This window comes from Silurus meridionalis, chromosome 15, assembly GCF_014805685.1.
Source record: "Silurus meridionalis isolate SWU-2019-XX chromosome 15, ASM1480568v1, whole genome shotgun sequence".
NCBI lineage: Eukaryota > Metazoa > Chordata > Actinopteri > Siluriformes > Siluridae > Silurus > Silurus meridionalis.
This window is the reverse complement of record NC_060898.1, coordinates 16,482,524-16,504,737: the sequence shown is the minus strand read 5'-3', so window position 1 is coordinate 16,504,737 and position 22,214 is coordinate 16,482,524. Positions and strand designations below refer to the sequence as shown.

Sequence of the window (22,214 nt, the reverse complement as noted above, 5' to 3'; positions counted from 1 at the left end):
GCTCATTGACAGGAAGCAGATGAATGCTGTGTGGGCTTTAGGTTTTGTTCCTTTAAATTAATGAGCGGTTGCCTTTTATTCAGGCTGCCAGTCACCTGCTGCTGTCGCTGTAATTAGACCATGTAGCAAGTGCTGAAGTGCATCGTGTGTTTATGAGCAAACAATGAGCAAGAACGAGAACAGAGACTTCGGAAGTTCTAAGAGGCCATGCATTTATATCTTTTTTTTCACGTGATCTCGACATAACGAACGTTTTTTCCGCGTGATCAGTATTTATTTTTTCTGTGTATTCGGCATAAAGGCATGTTCAGGAGGCAGCATCATCGCAGCAGCACGCATATTAACCAAAAACGTCAACGCTGCCATCAGTGGTTATAGTTATGAACATACCGAAAAATTAAAGTACCGATCATCAGTGTTATTTCGAGATCACAAGAAAGTTGAGTCGTGATCACAACAAAACAACTCGTTATGATGAGATCAGGAGAAAACAACAAAGAAAAAAATATGATGCATGGCCTCTTAGGGCTTCTGTAGAGACCCCATTTATGTTTAGATTTCTTTCCCCTCGCTTTAAGTAAACCATTGCGAAGTCCATTTAGGTTTGGAATCTAATGGCGCTGCGATGCTGAATGACCCCATTGGTTCGATCTGTCGTGCTATTTCCTGTTCGGGGGGTTTGTCCTATGAAAGCCATTTGCTAGTTTGCTTGCATAAAAACGTTCTCATACAAAAACAAGCCAAGCATGATCAAAGCATTCTTTCCACCTCTTGAGTGCTGGTTCCACAGGAAATGAAGAACAAAACGGTGTCACCTTTTGCAAACCTGCGTGCAGCAACATGATGTGAAATTCGATCCATAGAAGAGATTCTTCAGTGAAACCAAACTGAGCTTATAAGTCTCTTCTGTAAAAGAATGTAGCATGGCCAAATGTGGAAATTCCCTTTCATCCTAGAACCTTTGGCACCAGAACGTTGGAATTGTGGATCCCATTGGCCACTGGTCCAGTACTACAGGATTTTTCCATCATTCTTTTAAATCAATTGTTTTTGATTATCAATATTATATTGTGATAGTATTCATCTTATCCATCAATGACACAATGGAATCGAGTCCATCCTGGCAACACGGCATGATGTGGAAAATACGCCAAGATGGTTATTCTATTGCTGGTCAACTTTTACCCCCTGATGTAGTATCTGCTGCGTTTTATTTGTAGTTTAACTTGCTTCCTTTTTGAAAAAGATTAAAAAAGAAATAAAGAATAAACAAACGTTTATTTTTTGTAAAAATGATGAACAAACTTTTCAGAACGTAGAACTGAAACGATATCCTATAAAACATAGGTCAGAGTCCCTTTTCTTTGATAATGAAGTAATATCTGTAGCACTCAGCGATTCACCTCAGTCTTCAGACGGAGACTCAGACTGGTGAACACGAGGAACATGGGAAGTTCCAAATAGACAGTAACTTGAGCTCATGACTAAACTGGGGATCCTGCAGCTGTGAGGCAACTGTGGGATTTGAATGCATAATATAATATTATTATAATATTCATTATAATAATCAGGATCAATTCCACTAACATGTTGAATTTTAAAAAATGACATGAATTAGGGATAATCCTTAGAAACGTTGGTGGACCAGTGGCCGATGCGATTCACAGTAGTGGTCTATTGATAGTGGATTTGAACTTGCCGATAACCGATTAATCGTCCGATAGGCTTTTATACCGGATACCGGATAAAAACACAAACACTTCATGTGAAGTAGTTCTGATTTCTATTAATTCATTAATAAATACAATTATATAATTAATAAATGATAAATAATAAATTTAGAGGTTTAGAGCTTTATGTACAGCGCCTCTAGGGGCCACTCTCTTAATGTGAGCGGGCCTCCTCGGCTGCTCCATCAACGGACGCAACACGGAAAAACTATCTGTGTGGATTTTTGCCACTAGGCGATAGTTCCAGCAATCAACTGTCGGTGGCAATTAATCTGCAAAACCGATGAATCGGTCGACCGTTTTTTTTTTTCGTAGTTGCAATGTTCTGGTGCCAAATGTTCTGGGATGAAAGGGAATTTTCCCATGTGGCCATTCTACATTCTTTTACAGACTCATAAGCTCAATCAATTCATCTGTGTTCTCGCCACATAAAATTCCACTAGGAATCATATACACCGAGCAGCCATAACATTATCACCACTTGCCTAATATTGTGTTGGTCCCCCTTTGGCTGCCAAACCAGTCCTGACCTGTCCAGCATTAACAGCTTTAACTTCTTCAGCAATTTGAGCTGCAGGAGCTAGTCTGTTGGATCAGACCACACTGGGCAGCATTCGCTCCCTACGTGCATCAATGAGCCTTGACCTGCCCACGACCCTGTCGCCGGTTCAACACTGTTCCTTCCTTAGACATCTTTTGATATATACTGACCACAGCAGACCAGTATCACCCCACAAGAGCTGCAGTTTTGGAGATGCTCCGACCCAGTCGTCTAGATATCGCAATTTGCCCCTAATCAAACTCAAATCCTTACGCTTGCCCATTTTTCCTGCTTCTAACACGTCAACTTTGAAGACAAAATGTTCACTCGCTGCCTAATATTTCCCACCCGCTAACAGCTGCCATGTTGAAGAGATAATCAGTGTTATTTACTTCAGCGCTCATGTTATAATGTCGTAATGTTATGCCTGACCGGTGTATCTTTCAAATCATCATATGCTTGTCAAGGAACATTTATTTCATTATTTTTCATCGACCTTTTATAGGATTGTAAGAAAACGAAGCGAGTTTATTCAGGGATCGATTTCAAGGCCACATCATTTCGCATCGCCTTCATTTCTGTTGCGTAAAAACACTGAATTATATCATCGGCTAACGCGAGGTGCGTAGCAGTGAAGCAAGCCACGTGATGATGCCATAATGATGACTTTTCCTGTTTGCAAAGAAAGGGTTCCTTTCGGGTTCTTATCACCGTGACCCGACTCTATTAGGACTCAAATTATTTAACACCACGGTACGTGAGTAAATCTCAGGTTTAAATGTGCCAGAAAAGACGAGAAGGAAACGTCAGATTGTTTTCTTTCTCTCTTTTCATATTTTCTTGTGCTACTGCTGTGCATTTGTGACCCTACGTCTTTTCGACTCTGCTTATCCTTGTGTCTCTCTTTCTCTCTCTCTCTCTCTCTCTCTCTCTCTCTCTCTCTCTCTCTCTCTATCTTCCCCCTCCCTGCTTTCTCACGCTCACATACTCACACTCTCTCTCTCTCTCTCTCTCTCTCTCTCTCTCTCTCTCTTTCTGGCAGGCTGCTCCTGCAGTGAGTCAGTATCATGGAGGTAGGCAGCGGGGCTGCTGCAGCGGTGGGGAGTACAGCGCTAGGACTGTTCACAGCTACAGGGAGTCATGACATCTCTGACAGGTAAGACTTGCACGTCTTCCTTCCCACGCAGCCTCGCAAGGGTCATTCTCACCTCTGAACGAGGATGCTGCTGGGTGGCAGTTGGACAAGCTGTGTGTGTGTGTGTGTGTGAACACGAGCATGTGCTCTGCTGCGTCTCATCTCCCCTGATGTTCCATTTATGAAGATATTCTTAGAGGAGTATATATAAGAATGAGCAGGGGGCTTTAACAGTGTATGTGCGTGCGTGTGGGTGTGTGTGTGTGTGTGTGTCATTATGCATGAGCACATTTCTGGCACGTTGCTATACAGTAGATCCGGTTTCTCTCCCGAGGTTTTTTCAGAAAGATGTCTGAAGTATTGGCTTGTGGAGGAACATCCCATGCAGACGTGGCTTGCTGTCATCGATTTTTCCACGACCGTCCAGCAAAATCGGGATTCTCAGGGTCGATTATGGGTCAGAGCCCGATTCAGGGACATCACCAACCAAGCCGTAGGCTTCGAGCCTAATTCCGTGACATTACAACACCCGTATCCATATTTCGCATGCGCTACAGCTTAGGCAATTGCTCGTAACACACGCTGACTGTATTGCAACGCCGGTGCACTGCAAGCCACCCACCCACTCCCAGCGTCAGACATCTGAAGCTCCGTGTGCAAGTCACATGACCACGAGAGCGCTCACGAGTGCCTGCGCGGAGCTTCGCAGCGTGAACTAACTCTCTCTGAGATACGCCGTCGGATCCCTTTCACAGGATCTGCCTCCCGCCACCGGTTTCGGGTCGGAGGGGCAGGGATTGTCAGCGTTCAAGGGATCATTGTTCCGGACACTTTTTTTATTTATTTATTTTTTTATATTGCTCTGCCTCATTCGGAACGGGGTTGCCATGGCAGCCACGGCTTAGCATACATTAGATATTAGCACAACATTACAGAGGTAAAATAAAAGGGTGCTTTCTTTTCATCCTAGGAACAAGACCAGCTTCAGAAATTTCTCGGGAATCCTCAATATGCCTCCTGCGTGTGCTCGGGGGGGAGGGAAAGGGCAGTGTAGCAGTTTTTCAGGCCTGTCGCGTACAGTGACCCAAAGCGATGCCAGGAGGCCTCTTTAAAAGCTGGGGTTCTGCCAACGCGCTCAGCGTGCATCTTATCGTCATGGTCTCCAGGACTTGGCTCAGACTTCGGGGGCATCCTTTAGATGATGAAGCAAGCGTCGGAAACGCAGGAGTTACGTGGTTTATGACATAAACCTATAGCGGTTTGTGAAGAGCATACTAATGCACCTCGGTGCCACAAGAGCTTACTGTAATTTACAGATTATTAGACCTGTTTTTTTTTTCTTTTCCCACCTTCTGGCAGGTGACGCAACACATCCAGGAACGCATAGGCTTTCGTTATTTGCATTGAGGATAATTATAATACGCTGGTGTGTTTCTAATTATGCTTCTCCAGCCTTCAAAACAGTGTTATGCAAATGCAATCCTGGTATATTTTAACCACAACACTTAAAGCCCCATGCTGCATGAGCAGAAATGCCTATCAGTAGGGAGCTCATTATGTAATATAAAATGTCTGGTACATTTAATGGAACTCGCATAGCGGCGGGCATGTTTTTTTTCTCCCTAAGCTGGCACGATATTAAAATCATCCCGACATTCCGAGACGCGATTAAAACATCCGCCAAACTCGTGCGTTTGCAAAATAAATAAATAAAGCAATAAATATCAGGGTGCAAATGCGAGCGAAATGAGATAAAGCGATTCTAGGCGAATTTACGCTACATGAACAAAAGCATCGGAACACTCGACTTATGCGGTTCTTCCCCCGTACGGTTTAACACAAAGTGGTAAAAGACGAAATGGAGCGCCGACTGCACCCCAGGCCTCCTCATCCCACATCAGTATCTGACTTCACTAACACCCTCGTGCATGAATGAGCACAAATCTCTACAAGCACAACCCAAAATCTAGTGGAACATCTTCCCAGAAGAGTGGAGGAAATTATAACAGCAAATGGAAAACTAAATGTGATATTGGAAGTTTAAAAAAGCACATATGAAACTTCTTGTCAGCGTCGACAAACTTTTCTCCGTATAGTGAAAAGTTCTTATCAAATCTAACCAACTATTTGGAATTGAAAGAAGGGAAGATCCTGAATAAATCAATGATTAAATGATTACCAGGATAGGATATAACACAACTGCTACGCTTTGTTGAATAGTTAGCTGTTGGTACAGTAGCTTATGGGGCCCCTGCTCTATATATCGTGAGGTATTTTTTGGTGCTTAAGGTTTTGTACCGGACACCAGTTAATCACAGTGCACCGTTTACACACTCCATCACACCTAACACTTATCACAGTCCACCTACTGGCATTTATGGGAGGTGGGAGGGTATGAGAGAATCTGGAGCAAAACCAGGATGATGTGGACAAGAAACATGAGGGTCTTTAGTAGTTTGAGGTCACTTTATATATAAAGATCAGCCATAACATTATGACCACCTTAACACATTGTGTTGGTCCTCCTTTTGCTGCCAAAACAGTTCTGACCTGTCCAGCGTTAACAGCATTAAGTTCTTCAGCAATTTGAGCTACAGGAGCTCGCTGTTGGATCAGACCACACGGGGCAGCATTCGCTCCCCACGTTCATCAATGAGCCACGGCCGGTTCACCATTTTTTCTTCCACGAACCACTTTTGATAGACACTGAATACTGCAGACCAGTACCACCCCACAAGAGCTGCAGTTTTGGAGATGCTCTGACCCAGTCGTCTAGACGTCACAATTTAACCCTTGTCAAACTCTCTCAATACTTACGCTTGCCCATTTTTCCTGCTTCTAACACATCAACTTTGAGCAGAAAATGTTGACTTGCTGCCTAATATTTTCCACCCGCTAACAGCTGCCATGATGAAGAGATAATCAGTGTTATTCACGTCAGCGCTCATAATGTTAGAATGTCAAAATGTTTTGTGAGATCTGTGTGTATGCTGTAAATACATTACAGCACTGTAAATGGCTCTGTTTTACTAAATTATGTAATGTAGTTTGGCAAATTATTAACAAATGACAGTATTTTCCCTCATACTGATCACCATTCTTTAAGACCCCTTGGTGGACTAGGCCATGTGTCAACTTATGATGGGGACATCGGAACACATCTCTATCGTAAGTTGTGAACTACGGGACACACACACACACACATGTACTGTATTTTCCGGACTATAAGCCGCTACTTTTTTCCCACGCTTTGAACCCCGCAGCTTAAACAACGAAGCGGCTAATTTATGGATTTTTCCTGGGTTTTTCCCGGTTTCACAAACTTCAAGCTAAAAAACTGAACCCCATAACATTAGACCAATGAAATTGCCGAACGGGTTCAGGTGAACCAATGAAACTCTTTATATTAAATCAGATGCGCTCCCACTGAATCGGGCCGCACCACATCATAAATATGGATGAGGTTCCTCTGACGATGAACCCGCCCTTTTACTCAGACCGTCTACAGGAAATGCGAATCATTCGTCACGCTGAAAACAACCGAGCATGAAAAAACGCACCTCTGTTCTGAGCTGCATGGCATTGGGAGAAAAGCTAACACCGATGGTGATTTTTAAATGCATGACGATGCCAACAGATAAACTCCCAAGAGAAATTGTTGGGAAAAGAAGGAGGAAGACAGTGAACAATGACTTTCTTGGTAGGCTACTTTTATACACAGGTGCGGCTTATTTATGTTCAAAATAAAAATCTTTGTAAAATTCAGTGGGTGCGGCTTATATTTGGGTGCGCTTAATAGTCCGGAAATTACGGTGTGTGTGTATATATGTATCTATACTTATCATGCTAGTCTTATGTGTATCCTGTTATGTGCATCAGGTGTATCCTTTTTATCTGAAAAATAAGCCTCATTTTTTTCTTTTGGTTTCTACTTTCAGGGAAAAAAAGGAGTGAAACCCCCTTAAGGGTCTACAGTACAGAAAGATTCCTATCTCCGTTTTTTTTTCCTTTTCCGTTTTCTTTGTCGCTCTCATTTTTCCACGTTGCCGCCGGTGGAAAACGCCTCGGCAGACCAGTCGTTTCAGTTTCGCGTAGCTGAAATCCTGGGTGCTTAAATGATGGCAGGTTAAGCGTAGCTGTTAAAACATATCATTTTCGCAAATGCTTGATGGCTATGGCTCGGAGTGAGGTGATTTGAAAATTGTCATGCGGTCAGGATTTGTAGACGCCTTTTGGCCGTGACATCAGATCGTAACCGTTTCCCGGGTGTCCTCAGGTAACCTCCCTTAAAGATGGATTTCAGGAAAGGAGACTGCGCGTGTGTGGATGTGTGTGTGGGAGTGTGAGAGAGATCGGAATGAAAGCTTTGTTGCAGTTTTAAACAGTTACTGTTCTTAAAGCCTTTCAGCATCAGCGAATTAGAATGTTTCCGTGTGTGTGGCCCGGCTTGGATTTCATTTCCTCGCAGTTCTGGAGTGAGACACTGACCAGAAGGAGAGCACCACTCTGAAGGTCTCGTAATCTCCTGTGTACGCTTTAAACAAGTGCCTTTGCTTGTACTGATCACTAGTTTCTTACCATTGTCTACTACTGAAACAAGCCTAAAGTTGGTGAAGATGGTTCGAATTGGAAAACGGGATGTCGCAGGATCAGTAATGAAAACGGCGTACAGTAATAGCTCCACTTTTCTCCGACGCTGGAGGAGCGTAACACATCGAGATTGCTGCTCAATCAGCCGTGCTCTGTTCTATCAGATTGTGGTTGTTTCAGTGAAATTGCCTCGATGTGGTATTTGTGTGTGTGTGTGTGTGTGTGTGCCAGACAGCCACTCCTGAACCAGCTCAGCTTCCCAATCTTCTGCAGGGCCAAACTCAGTGCCAAACTTTTTTTTTATTCTCTCACAGTATTTTCACAGGACATGCCTGTATGCAAGAAGTCAACGTCGTCAATGCTGTTAATGCTCAACGGATCAGAACTGTTTTGCCAGCAAAAGGGAGAAGAACACAATATTAGGCAGGTGGTCGTAATGTTACAGCTGATCGTGGTCATTAAGTTGTGCCTTCTCGGTGCAAGTCGCTCTGGAATAAGAGGTCAAATGTAAATGTTTTAAAAATGATAAAATTGTGTTGGTAATTTGAATAATTGTATTAGCACCATCAAAAAGCGTGATTGTGCAGTATTATTTGACTGGAATGGAGGCCGTCGCTTCGTCTCCTTCGTCTTATCTAGAGTTGGTGGTTATCTTTCCATTTTCTGCCTGATGAATCATTGACTGCGGTCGCTGTCGGACAGATTTCGTGCTCCATTAAGCTGCGAATACTGAATAAAGGGAACCCCTTAGCAATTCTACATCACTGCCACAGCGCCATCTTTTGTACCAGACTTGATCACGTGACCTCATTAAGACACGCCTCTCTGTATCTCCAACCACCGCGATTTATAGAACCGACGCTGCTCGGGAATCTGAGGATTCGTAGCGAGTTCCGTGGGCTCCTCCCCTCGGCGATCAGACACGCAACGGGCTCTGTTTGAGACCAGCATCGAGGATGACAGTTTGAGGTCAGCCACGAGTCTGTACAGCCCGAGGCGGGGAGATATCGAGTGAGGTTTATACGCGCTCGGGAGAGCCGGCTGCAGACACAGGGTGGAGTGGAGGCCTGCACGATGTAGGTTACATCTCATCAGGAAAGAATTTGTCTCGGATACAGTCGAGCGCCTCCCCGCATATCCCCCCACTTCTGTAGCGCGCCTGCCGTCCTCGCTCTAAAACTTTGCTCATCATTCCATCATTTGTTCATTGAGGGAACTGTGTCAGAGATGAATGAGATTTCGCTGTGTTGAGCAAATAGAAAATGCTTTCTTTTCTTGCTTTCTTTTTTTTGCACTTCTTCTTTAGCAGAGTTCGCTCAGTAACACGTTTGCGCCACAGAGCAATTTTACATGTAGGTCATGTATCTGTGGCGTTTACCGAAACCTCATTAGTTTAGTACCAAGGAAGACGCATCGTTTCCTGTGTATTATTTGGTTTTAACTGTGGAAATGGTGTCATATCGTATAAAATGCACATATCGATTGAGCACCGCCCAGCATGCACAGTTCCAAACCATCCAGGTTGCTTTAATCCATGATGCACAGATTTTTATGTAATTGGTTCCAGAGTGATTTTTTTTTTCATTTTGCCTTCACCCCTGGAGAGGGAAATGATGTTGCGGACACTGCTGCGCTTTTCAGATTTATGCTTACTCATTTTGCTTGTTTCCAAAGAAGCATGCTAGGTTTCTCTTTGTAGTCCTGTTCAGACAGTATCATATAGCACAAAGAGGAGGAAATTTATTGCAGAGAAACAAACTAGGGTTGTTATGATACTGATTTTAGGAGGTTTAGTATTATAACACTTTTAACTAAACAATAACCTGATGGATGGATGGATGGATGGATGGATGGGTGGATAGATGAATGGGTGGATAGATAGATAGATAGATAGATAGATAGATAGATAGACAGACAGACAGACAGACAGACAGACAGACAGATAGATAGATAGATAGATAGATAGATAGATAGATAGGATAGGATAGATAGATGGGTGGATAGATAGTTGGACAGATGGATGTGTGAATCATTGGATAGATGCATGGGTGGATTGAAGGATTGATGGATAGATAGATAGATGAATGGATGTATTGGTGGATAGATAGTTAGACAGATAGATGTGTGAATTCGGTGGATAGATGCATGGGTGGATTGAAGGATTGATGGATAGATAGATGGATGTATGGGTGGATAGATAGTTAGACAGATAGATGTGTGAATTCGTGGATAGATGCATGGGTGGATTGATGGATTGATGGATAGATTAATGGCTGTATGGGTGGATAGATGGTTGTATGGATGGATGTGTGAATAGATGGATAGATGCATGGGTGTATTGATGGATGTGTGAATAGATGAATAGATGCATGGGTGTATTGATGAATAAATGGTTGGGTGGATTAATAGATAGATGGATGGCTGGATGGATTGATGGATAGATGATTGAATGCATGGGTGGATATATAGTTGGATGGATGAATGTGTGGATTTATGGATTGATGGATGGGTCCATGGGTGGGTGGATTGATGGGTGGATTGATGGATAGATGAATGGATGTATCAGTGGATAGATAGTTGGATGGATGGATGTGTAAATGAATGGATAGATGGAGAGGTGGATGGATTGATGGATAGATGAATGGATATATGGGTGGATAGATAGTTTGATGGATGGATATGTGAATGGATGGATAGATGGATGGGTGGATTGATGAAGAGATGGTTGGGTGGATTGGTAGATAGATGGATGATGAATGGATGGATTAATGGATAGATGGATGGCCAGATGAAGAGAGAGTTGTGTGGATTGATGTATGGATGGGTGGATTGATAGATAGATAGATGGATGATGGATAGATGTATAGGTAAATGGATGGATGGATAGATGGATAAATGGATGATCTGAAATTTTAAGCTCATTTCATTTAAAAATAGCTTTGGAATTCAAGAAAGGAGTGTAATATTTGAAATGACGACATAAAAATCGGTTGAACAATCTTACATTTGTTCTCATCCCAGTTAAAAATCTGAAATATTTCATCGACTCAACAATATTCGTTTCGATATTTGCGTGCCTCTTAATTCCTCATCTGTTTTCAGCGTAGGGTAATTCCATCTTTAACGCTTTAATCAAACATGTTCGTGTATTTCCTTTCCACTAATCCTGCTTGCAGCACCTACAGTTTTATGACACACACAGGTGGGCTGGTAGCTTTCATCTCTCATATCCATTATTTTACAAGCAGGTGTTAGCTTTTAAGGCGGTAAGCATGGTTCATTGTGGTGACACTGTAGATTTGGGATTTTACTGTTGTCACTCACTCTGGAAGCCCTTATTTAGATTTGCGTAGCACACACCATTATGCAGCTACTAATGATGTATAAATAAACCGGTTATGTGCTAATGTGATACAGTATATGGCCAAAAATATGTAGAAACCCCCTCATTTCAACATTTACTCCTCTAACAGTGTAGATGTGGGGATTTGACGCCCATGTTGGGTGAGAAGGCGTGGCTCTTATTCGGCATTCCGGTGTTTGGTAGGATCAAGGTCAAAGTTCTGGTCGAGGGTCAGAACGATATTTTGAGCCACACCAGATCTCCCATGTAAAGCTTCATCAATAGCACAAGGGCGTCTTCATGCTGGAACAGTTTGGGGTCTCTCAGTTTGAAGGGAAGCTGCAGTTGTGTGTGAAATTTGTGCTAACAGTTTGGTAAAGAACCACATATGGCTGGAAAAGTCAGTCTGGTGTCCCAGTACTCTTGTCTACGTAGTGCGCAAGTTTATGTGTACGTGTCCACGTACTTGTGGCCACACAGTGTATTTCTGGTTCTGTGACAGAAACCTTCATACAGGAGTTCTTTCATGAGTGAGACGTGCGAGCGTTTTATTAGAAAGATTACCGTTCAGAACCAATCCTATAGAGCGAATAGAGCTTTTGACAGTCTGGATGGAAAATGACATCCTCGAGCAGCACCTGTAATTGTTACCTAACCGTCTGTGAAACCTTAACCCCACCACAGTAGGCATTATTATACCCTTAAAGCATTGTATGTGCATGGGTTCTGCTGGTCTGCGATTTCTGCTGTTCTTTTTCGCACCAGCGTGGTGTCATTGCAAGCCTTAAAACCATTGATTATATGAATGAGAGACTGTTAAAGATGCTGAGAATTCTGGTAAATTTCCATAAACTTTCCATGGGAACTTTATCTGGGGAATTTGGGAAATATTCCAAGTTGGACATTTCTGGAAATTAATTGGAAATTTGAAGGAAATTTATATAAACTGCATCAAAACCATAAGCTGACATGCATGCAAACTAATACAGATAAAAAAAAAGGCATTTTTGATTTAATTGTTATTATAATTTTGTTGTACAATAGCTTTCACACAGCACAAAGAAGATTTAAACATAGGTTAATTCATATTTCTTTAGTTTATGTGAATGATGTGTGGAGGATTCGAGAAATGATGTGTGTTATGTTCCGAAAGAACACACAGTGCATGCAGGGGGTGTGGCCTCTGTAGTCCTGCAGTCGGTGTGCATGTGATTGATGCATGCGCAGGATAGAAATTCAACTGAAATTGCATCAAATCTGGTTGTTTTAACTACATTTAAGTTCCCTGTTATAGGCTAAGCTGCGTTTTTTTCTAAATTCTCAGTTTCTTTCATTAAACGTTTCCAGTCTTGAAAATTCCTGCAACAAGATTGAGGAAAACACTTTCACGACACATAGAAATGCTCTGGTCCTCGTTAGAATGCGCAGATCAGGTAGATGACACACATCTCTGGCTTCCCACAGCATGCAAATATATCCCTCTGGACGTTTCCTCCATCTGGAGTAGCGCTCCATGTCGTTTGCTTTTCGTACCGTAACAAAAAACAAACAAACAAACAACAAAAAAATGCCTTTAATGATGCAATGGCGTCTAACTTTTCACCCACGCTCATGACTAATGTTCACTTCTTTCGCTGATTACTCTTTTCTTTTCCCTCTGCTCTCGGCTCCACATTCCCAGGGGACTGAGGCCTGGCCGCAACCTGGAAGCCGACGACGTAGTGCCTGAGCTTGCCAGGAGTATCCACCCCCGGGAGAGGCCTGACTGGGAGGAAACCATCAGCGCTATGGTGAGATGCAAATTCCTTTCACTCACACACACACAGACAGACACACACACACACACACACACACACACACACACACACACACACACACACAATAAACCTACACAGTGCACTACTTTACTCTTATTTAAGAGGATGCTGGTAAATTCTCCAGTGTAGTAATTACAGCTCGAATCCCCGCTCGCTGATAAAGTGGTTTACAATACTACCATCACACCCACGTTCCTGTAGGAGGCTTTTTATACTCTTCGCACGGCTTTTTACGCTAATTACATTATATCGCCTCGGTTTCACCCGGTTAGATCGCATTATAAAGGAGTTATTATACGCGAGACACGGCGAGCAGCGACACCGCTTTAGTTGCAACAGCCTCGGAAAAGAGCCTCTCTCGCCTCCAGAGATCGGGTGGTCCGTGCACATTATTATTTCGTTCGTTCTCCCCCATGTTCATGTTTTGGACCCGTGTCCAATTTAACAACCCGACAAACACGCTTCCGACGCGTCCTGTGCAGCTGGAATGGCGCGGTCGCCGTAGCAACCTCATCGATCGCTGATGATGTTTTGAGCACAGACAGATCGGTGGTGGTGGTGGTGGGGGGGCGGGGGATTAATCGCTACGAAACGCAGTACCACTAATACGACGGCACTCTTCGTGTCAGTGTGTTTGTTGTATAACTTCAGTCAGTAATTATAAGTCAGGGCAAGAAAAATGCATACTAACGCATACTTCTCATGCTGACTCAAGTTAAATTGTAATGTCTTGTCAGTTTATTATATGCACTGTGTAGCACCTTGTGTGTGTAATATGAAGTGGAGAATCAGGAGCTTCTATAAACGAGTTGCTAATTATTTGGCTTTATTGTCTCGCACAGTGCAGATATGAATAACACTTTAACACTTATATTTGGTCTCTTTACTGTTGAATTCAATTTTGTAGATGTTTTTAGTGATTTTTCTGATTTTCCAAATGTTTGCGGACACCTGGTCATAAGTATGGAATGTGCTTTTTGAGCATCGCATTCCACATTTAGTCCTAATTTGCTCTCAGAATAACCTCCACCCTTCTGGGAAGATGTTCCTCTAGATTTTGGAGTGTGACCATAACCATACTAAAGACCTTAGGGGTGAATTGGAACATTGACTGCACCCCAGGCGTCCGTCAATGTTCCAATTCACCCCTAAGGTCTTTAGTAGGGTTATGGTCAAAGCTCAATAGCTGGAGATCTTCAAATCCAACCCATGCACAGCATATCGTCATGGAGTTCGCTCTGCACACAGGGGCATGGTCATGCTGGAACAGGTTTGGGTCGGGAAGTATTCCATGCTGTTGAATCCAGAGACACTGTGTGCAATTGTGTTCCTTTAACAGTTTGGGAAAGAACTACATTTGGCTGGGAAAGTCAGGTGTCCCAATATTTTTGTCCATGTGGTGTATGTCCATTTATTCATATTCCTGCACATCAGATGTAAATACAGTACAAAACACACTGGCTTGAGAACAAGCAATGATACTGCTGTAATAATTCACTCAAGTGAAAGCGAACATCTGGTGCAAAACTAAACTCGATTTTTTAAGGCATATAAGGAAAGGTAACATTAGCTAAATATTATATATTCGAGGTTTATAAGCTAACAAACTTGCGTAAGACATGTTTTTAGCTACCAGTGTCTATCTGTGTAACAGAGATGCCTTTTACATACACTTAATAGAAAGTATTGGGACACCAGCCAGATGTGGTTCTTCTTCAAACTGTTACCACATAGATGGAGGTCAAGGTTTTTTGCGGAGCCTTAAAAAGTCTGAAAAAGTCTCGAATAAAAAACTGTTCTAGGACTTAAAAATGATTAAACAGGTCTGAATTTTCCGATGTCCATGTAACGCTAGCTTTAACACTCATTAAAATGCTCCCGCAACACTTGTATGTTTTAGTCTGATAGTTTCTGTGGTGTTGCAGTTCTTTTTTTTTGTTAGTCCAATATAATTTGGACTAAATATAATATAATATAATATATAATATAATATAATCTTACGCTTACAAATGAGACCAACCTGCAACAGCCAATCAGCTTTCTGTTATTGGCGCGATTCATTTTCGGATTGTACCACTTACGTAAAACGGATTTGATTTTCCAGATACGGTACTTGACTTAAAAAATCAATTTAGGGTTTGAATAATGGGTAGGGTTTGATATCATCGTCTATTCAATTTCATTCTTAATGGTCCAAAAAAAGGTTTTAAAAGGTTTACATTTGACTTGGTGAAACTTGCAGCAACCCTGGAGGTTGTACACATTTGTATGGGATGTCATTGGATGCAGTAGCATCACATTTACCCTTCACTTTGAACTCGGATACTAAACCTGTTCCAGCATGGCAATGCCCCTGTGCACAAAGCCAGCATTATGGAGATATGGTTCACACGGGTCAGAGTGGAAGATCTTAACGACCTGCTATAGAGCTCTGACCTCAACCCTATAGAACACCGTTGGAATGAATTAAAAACGCTGACTGCACCCCAGACCTCCTCACATCACCTACATCCAATACCTGACCTTTCTAACACCTTTGCAGCTCCACAAGCTCAAACACACATCTAGTGGAACATCTTCCCGGAAGTATATATATATAACAGCAAACAGGGTCTAAATATAGTTTGGGATGTTTAAGAATGTTGGGTGTCCACATATTCTGGGTGTATACTTATAGCCTGTAGCAGCACTTAGATATATTTTTGTGACACACTCTGGACATGCAGAGCTTTCATACTAAAAATAAAAAAAAAATCATGGATGAGCGAGCTAATTTGCTTCGTGTAGCTAGCACAGAGACAACACAGCCATTAGGTTTGCACAAGCCAGTGCACTCTTAGTGCCATTCTTAAGTCCGAATAAATGGGGAGGGTTGCGTTGGGAAGGGCATCCAGCGTAAAACATGTGTCAAATCAAAAATGCGGCTCACAAATAAGAATTTCATACCGGATCGGTCGAGGTCCGGGTTACCAACGACAGCCACAGGTATCATTAGCCAACAGGGTAGAGGTGGAAATTGGGCTACTGTTGGCCGAAGGAGGAGAAGGAGAGGAGAAAGACGTCTACAGAGACAGCAGGAAAAGGAGAATTATATGAGAGTAGAGGTTAGGGTTGGTACTTTAAATGTGGGTACTATGACTGGTAAAGACTGGTGTAAGGCCAGGAACATTGGAGATGGCTTTAAACTGTTCTATCATGGTGTGGATGGAAAGAGAAATGGTGTAGTGGTGATTTTTAAAGGAAGAGCACAGTAAGTGTAGTGGAGGTGAAGAGAGTTTTGATGAAAGTGAAGCTGGAAGTTGAAGCGGTGATGATAAATGTCATCAGTGCTTACGGTCCACAAGTGGGCTGTGAGATGGAGGAGAAGGAGAAATTCTGGAGTGAATTAGATGAAGTGGTATCTAGGAATGAAAGATTGGTGATTGGGGCAGACTTTAATGGGCATGTAGGTGAAGGGAACAGAGGTGATGAGGAGGTGATGGGTCAGTATGGCCTTGAGGAGAGGAATGTGGAAGGGCAGATGGTGGTAGATTTTGCTAAAAGGATGAAAATGGCAGTGGGGAATACGTAATTTAGGAAGAAGGAGGATCATAGGGTGACGTATAAGAGTGGAGGAATGAGCACACAGGTGGACTATAATCTATGTAGGAGATGCAACCTGAAGGAGATTGGAGACTGTAAGGTATTGGCGGGGGACAGTGTAGCTAAACAGCATCGGATGGTGGTCTGTAGGATGGTTTTGGAGGCGAAAAAGAAGAGGAGGAGAGTGAGGACTGAAAGAAGAATAAGATGGTCGAAACTGAAGGAGGAAGACTGTAGTGTGAGATTCAGGAAAGAGGTAAGACAGGAGCTCGGTGGTGATGAAGAGGTGCTGGATAATTGTGGAACTACTGCAGAAGTGATAAGGGAGACAGCTATAAAGGTACTTGGTGTGACATCTGGAAATAGAAAGGAAGACAAAGAGACGTGGTGGTGGATTGACGAAGTGCAGGACAGCATAAGGAGAAAGAGGTTGGCAAAACCGAATTGGGATTGACAGAGTGATGAGAAAAGTAGGCAGGAGTACAAGGAGATGCAGCAGCAGGTAAAGAGGGATGTGGCAAATGCCAAGGAAAAGGCATATGAGGAGCTGCATGAGCAACAGTATGGTTTCATGCCGAGGAAGAACACCACAGACGCATTATTTGCTTTGAGAATGTTGATAGAGAAGTATAGAGTAGGTCAGAAGGAGTTGCATTGTGTGTTTGTGGATTTGGAAACGTGTACGACAGATTGCCGAGAGAGGAGTTTTGGTACTGTATGATGCAGGACATGTATGAGGACAGTGTAACAGCAGTGAAGTGTGCAGTGGGAACGACAGACTGGTTTAAGGTGAATTTTGGACTGCATCAAGGATCGGCTCTGAGCCCTTTCCTGTTTGCAGTGGTGATGGACAAGTTGACGGACGAGGTCAGACAGGAGTCTCCCTGGATTAAGATGTTTGCGGATGAAATTGTGATTTGTGGTGAGAGTAGGGAGCAGGTTTAGAAGAGCCTGGAATGGGAAGGTATGTGCTGGAGAGAAGAGGAATGAAAGTCAGTAGGAGTAAGACAGAGTACATGTGTGTGAATGAGAGGGAGGGCAGTGGAGAGGTGCGGTTACAGGGAGAAGAGGTGGAGAAGGTAGAGGAGTTTAGGTACCTGGGATAAACAGTTTTCATTTGCAGATCATTGTCATATTTATCCCATTTCCTTTGAAACATTGACACTGGATGATATCTGTTTAATTGGGGCAACAATACTTATCTGTCAACCCAGCCTTAACAGGCCCTGGTAGTTATTCTATATTAAATTTAAAATTAATACATTGTAACCATGATACTCGCAAGGGTTACACATGGCCCCTCGTAACAAAAAATTGCGAGGTTTTGACTCCTCTTCCTTTCAACGGTTCCTTTTTCAAGCGGAATTGTACATGTACTGTACTGTAAACTTAACAAAAATTGTGAATTACTTGGCATAAATGTTTTATTTACTACTTTAAATGAATAATACAATAATAAAATAGTTTGCAAACATTGTCATTTATTAGTATAAACTCTGTTTTGAAATGTTACTCCCAACTTTCAAGCCACTTGCGGATTCTCGGGGACTCATCAGATTCATCGCGAGTTACTCTCAGTCCGATTCCAAACGTAAAGTCGCGAACTATCGAGGTCCTGTATGTCCAGGTCACGAGTATCGAGGTTCCACTGTATACCCAAGATAAATTTTTGACCTTGGTTTTGTTCACTTCTTTCTTCACTAGTCATTAAGTCATCTGAATAGTAGTAAGTAAGACTCCGGCGCTGTCCATCATTTTAGTAATCGAGTATTCGAACGATTATTCCAGCGATTAATCGAGTAATGGGATAAGAAATACTTTATCTTTATTAAAGAGAAATACTAAGTATACAAGAGAAAATGAACAAGTAAATTTTTTTTCTTTTTTAGAAAAAATTGTATTGCTTAAATTGCATAAACGAATATCGGTGAAAACTAAACCCATTTAGTGCATTTAATTGCAACTTTTGTAACTTCAATATACAAACATGGTCGCATTTAAAAAGTCCCTCCACAGTGGCCGATTAAGTTGTAAAAGAATATTCATTTAATTAAACTTAAATAATTATTAATTAATTAATAATTATTCTCACTCATGTATTTATTTATTCCCATCTCTGAAAAGCTGCTTAAAATTTTCCACGCACTAAATCTGCGTATTTATTTAGCCACTGCCGAGAGACTTTTTGACAGCACTGCATATAAATAAACATATAAAAAAAATCAATTTCAATACAGTAAACACACTGTACGGTGTTTTCTTGATGTTTTAGTTTGAAATGATCGCAAACTTTGGAAACTTTTTGCCTTTTCTTTGGTTTGAATCTTCTCTTCGCCCCTCGCTGTTTCCCCCCTGTTCTTTTTCATTCTGCACCGTCTTCAGTGTTTCCTGTCCAGCGCGCTCCAGAGTTTAGCGGGTGGTGCGTCAGTAATAATGGTCCGTGGGGAAACGCTGTGCTCGGTGTTGAGTGAAATGGAGTAAACGAAGCAATTTTTGTAATTGAATTACTCAAGTTACTCGAGGAATCATTACAGCCCTAGTAGTTAGCAATCGAACTAATATCAAAGTTTTAGCATTTAAAGCCAACATGACTGAACAGGATAAAGAGTGGTAAATTGCTGCAGATGTTCTGCTGAATGTGCTTTATTAAAAAAATAAGAAGTGTTGGTGGACTGCAGTTCATCAGCTGTTCACCCCTGTTCTATAGCATTTTTGTTCAATCTAAGATTTTCATTCCAGCACATGTTGCCATTTCCTTCATATGTTGTTCATTTGTTTTAGCTCTTGTTTATTACCCATACAGCGAGAATGCACCGGTCAGACATTTACACCGTGAATCTTTTCTCTCCGATTTGCATTGAAACGATCCCTCGATCCTTAAAGTATTCTTCACGTCTAGGCGACTTTTTTTTTTTTTTTCACCCTAGACTTTGACCCTGCTGCATCTTAAACTGCATCCATTTCCTCCTGAGTTATTTAGAGCAGAACCAGTCACGTGACCCAGCAGCAGATTTCAACCATCTCCGCTTAAGACGCTTTTGGAAAGCTGCTGTCTGACTGTGAAGCAGCCACAAAAATGATTCATATTTTCTTACTGACACTCCGCGTTGCTTAACTCGACCTTGCCAGATAACTGCGTCTGTCTCGCGATTGGCTGGATGCTGAAGTGATTGCAGGCGGGGTGTATTAAGCCTACTGACTGTCAAAGGATTTAGGCTTCCTTCACAGCAGGAGCTTCTTCACTCCCGAATGCTGACATTCACGTCACGCCGAGCGTCCTTCAGTTAGCTGTAAATACTCTCCCGTCCTCCTGTCCTAGTGTCCTCTGGCCCTTTGACTCTCCTTATTTGGTGGCCTGATGTTGTCCTCTATGACTTACTCTCTGTAGTTAAAAAGCTGCAGGTGCTGCATGGTTATCCGCAGCTTTTATTCTCCTCATTCTTTGCCACGTTGTGCAGTTCAGATAAACATCCAGGATGCTTTAGGAGGAAAAAAAAGGTTTTAAACTTCACAGTGTCATTAAATCAGGTTGTTGTTCCATTCTCAAGTCTGCTTCGTCTATTTAGGCGCGGAGTGCAGAAATCCCCGAGCTGAGCAGTGAACCGCTGATCCGCTCATGCAGCAGCACTGCCAGCATGAAGGTCAAGAACGTCAAAAGGTAAGTTTGTTCGATTATCCGCTAAGAGGATAAGTGTTGGGACACCTGACTTTTCCAGCCATATGCGGTTCTTTTCACTAACTGTTTAGATTTTGGATGCGGTTCAATTTCAAGTTTATTTCTAGTAGTTACATTACATCCTTCTACGTGCAAGTTGAAATGCTGGAGCTTTTGTGTACTGGTTTTAGGGCTGAGAAACAAAATCTCAGTCTTTTCAGAATCTAACAATAGAAAGTTATTTCTATTGAGTTGTTTATTCTGGTTTTGATGAGATATATAGTTGGCTATCATCAGCATAACAATGGAAGCTAACCTTCTGAAAATATTTCCCAAGGTAAGCATGTATATTGTGAAAAGCAGGGGTCCTAGAACTGAACCTTGTGGCAACCCATATTTAACTTGGATTAACCTGGACAGTTCTCCATTTAAATCCACAAAATTGTAACGATCAGACTGGGAGGATTTAGGCCAGCTTAATGCCTGTCCCTGAATGCTGTTGTAATTCTGTAAGCGATCCAGGAGAAGGTCATGGTCTATAGTGTCGAATGCAGATCTAGCAAAACTAACAGAGCGATGTAGCCTTGTTCTGAAGCTAAAAACAGGTAATTTGTGATTTTAACTAAAGCAGTTTCTGTGCTATGATAAAGGCCTGAAACCTGACTGAAACTCTTCAAAGATATTGTTTTCTTGTAAGAAGGAACATAACTGGGCAGACACAATATTTTCTTAAATCTTAGACATAAATGGAAGGTTTGAAATGGGTCTGTAATTTGATAGTTCATTTGGATCCAAATTAGGTTTCTTAATGAGGGGCTAAATAACTGCCAACTTGTGGGGTTTAGGGACATGATCTAAAGATAGCGAGGAGTAAATAATATTCAGAAGAGGCTCACCAGCTGTATGTAACACTTCTTTCAGCAGTTTAGCTGGAATGGGATCTAACAGACATTTTGTTGATTTGGCTTTGGTAATAACACAGTACAGCTCTTTCTGTCCTATGGAACAATAGGAACAATTGGAACAATAGTCCTACCAAATCGATAACGTGGTGAGATACGGCTAATCTGGTCTACCGGTAGTGCGTTCAATATGAGGTAATGGTCTGTAATATCATCACTCTGAGGTAAAATATCAATATCAGTGACGTCTGCTCCGTCGGATATTATTAAGTCAAGTGTGTGATTAAAAAGATAAATCGGTCTAGTGATGTTTTGTTTAAACCCAAAAGAGTTTAGTAAATCTTTAAAGGATAATTCCAATTTCAGATGAACTAGAACTAGCATTACAATATCCCTGTACACAATGGGAGCTTCATGAAAATGTGGTTTACGTGATTTGGAGTTGAAGATCTCGAGTCGCCTGCTACAGAGCTCTGACCTCAACGCTACTGAACACCTAAGGGGTAAATTTGAACACTGACCTTACATCAGTATCTGACTTTACCAACTCCCTTGTGGCTGAGCATAAATCTCCATAAGCACTCTCTTAAATCTAGTGGAACATCTTCCCAGAAGAGTGGAGGTTATTATAAGAGCAAATGGGAACTAAATGTGGAATGGGATATATGTGCAGTTCAAGAGGCTTCATCAAATCAAATTTTATTTGTCACAAACACATTCATACCGAGTACAACATGTAGTAAATGCTATTTACGACTGTCCAACATGTAAATAGAAATAAAATAAATTCATTACTATATAAAGTATAACTATAAGTATAAACATAGGGATATATATATATATATATATATATATATATATATATATATATATATATATATATATATATGAATATATTCATTTATTCAGAGTTTGCTTT

The 22,214-nt window shown here is 41.8% G+C and overlaps 1 protein-coding gene across 5 annotated transcripts in view; it reads left to right on the top strand.

Moving 5' to 3' along the window:
• Nucleotides 1–22,214, top strand: part of arhgap32b (Rho GTPase activating protein 32b) — a 134,000-nt gene that overhangs the window by 39,658 nt on the left and 72,128 nt on the right. For 3 of the 5 annotated variants that reach the window (XM_046868562.1, XM_046868560.1, XM_046868559.1), the window contains exons 2-4: nucleotides 3,314–3,427; nucleotides 13,021–13,129; nucleotides 20,305–20,396. In XM_046868562.1, coding sequence (XP_046724518.1) covers nucleotides 3,339–3,427; nucleotides 13,021–13,129; nucleotides 20,305–20,396 — 290 coding nt within the window. In that variant the 5' untranslated portion in view covers nucleotides 3,314–3,338. Of the gene's footprint in view, nucleotides 1–3,313; nucleotides 3,428–6,316; nucleotides 6,575–8,415; nucleotides 9,073–13,020; nucleotides 13,130–20,304; nucleotides 20,397–22,214 lie in introns of those variants that run through there. The other 2 variants (XM_046868563.1, XM_046868561.1) reach the window with 2 other exon arrangements.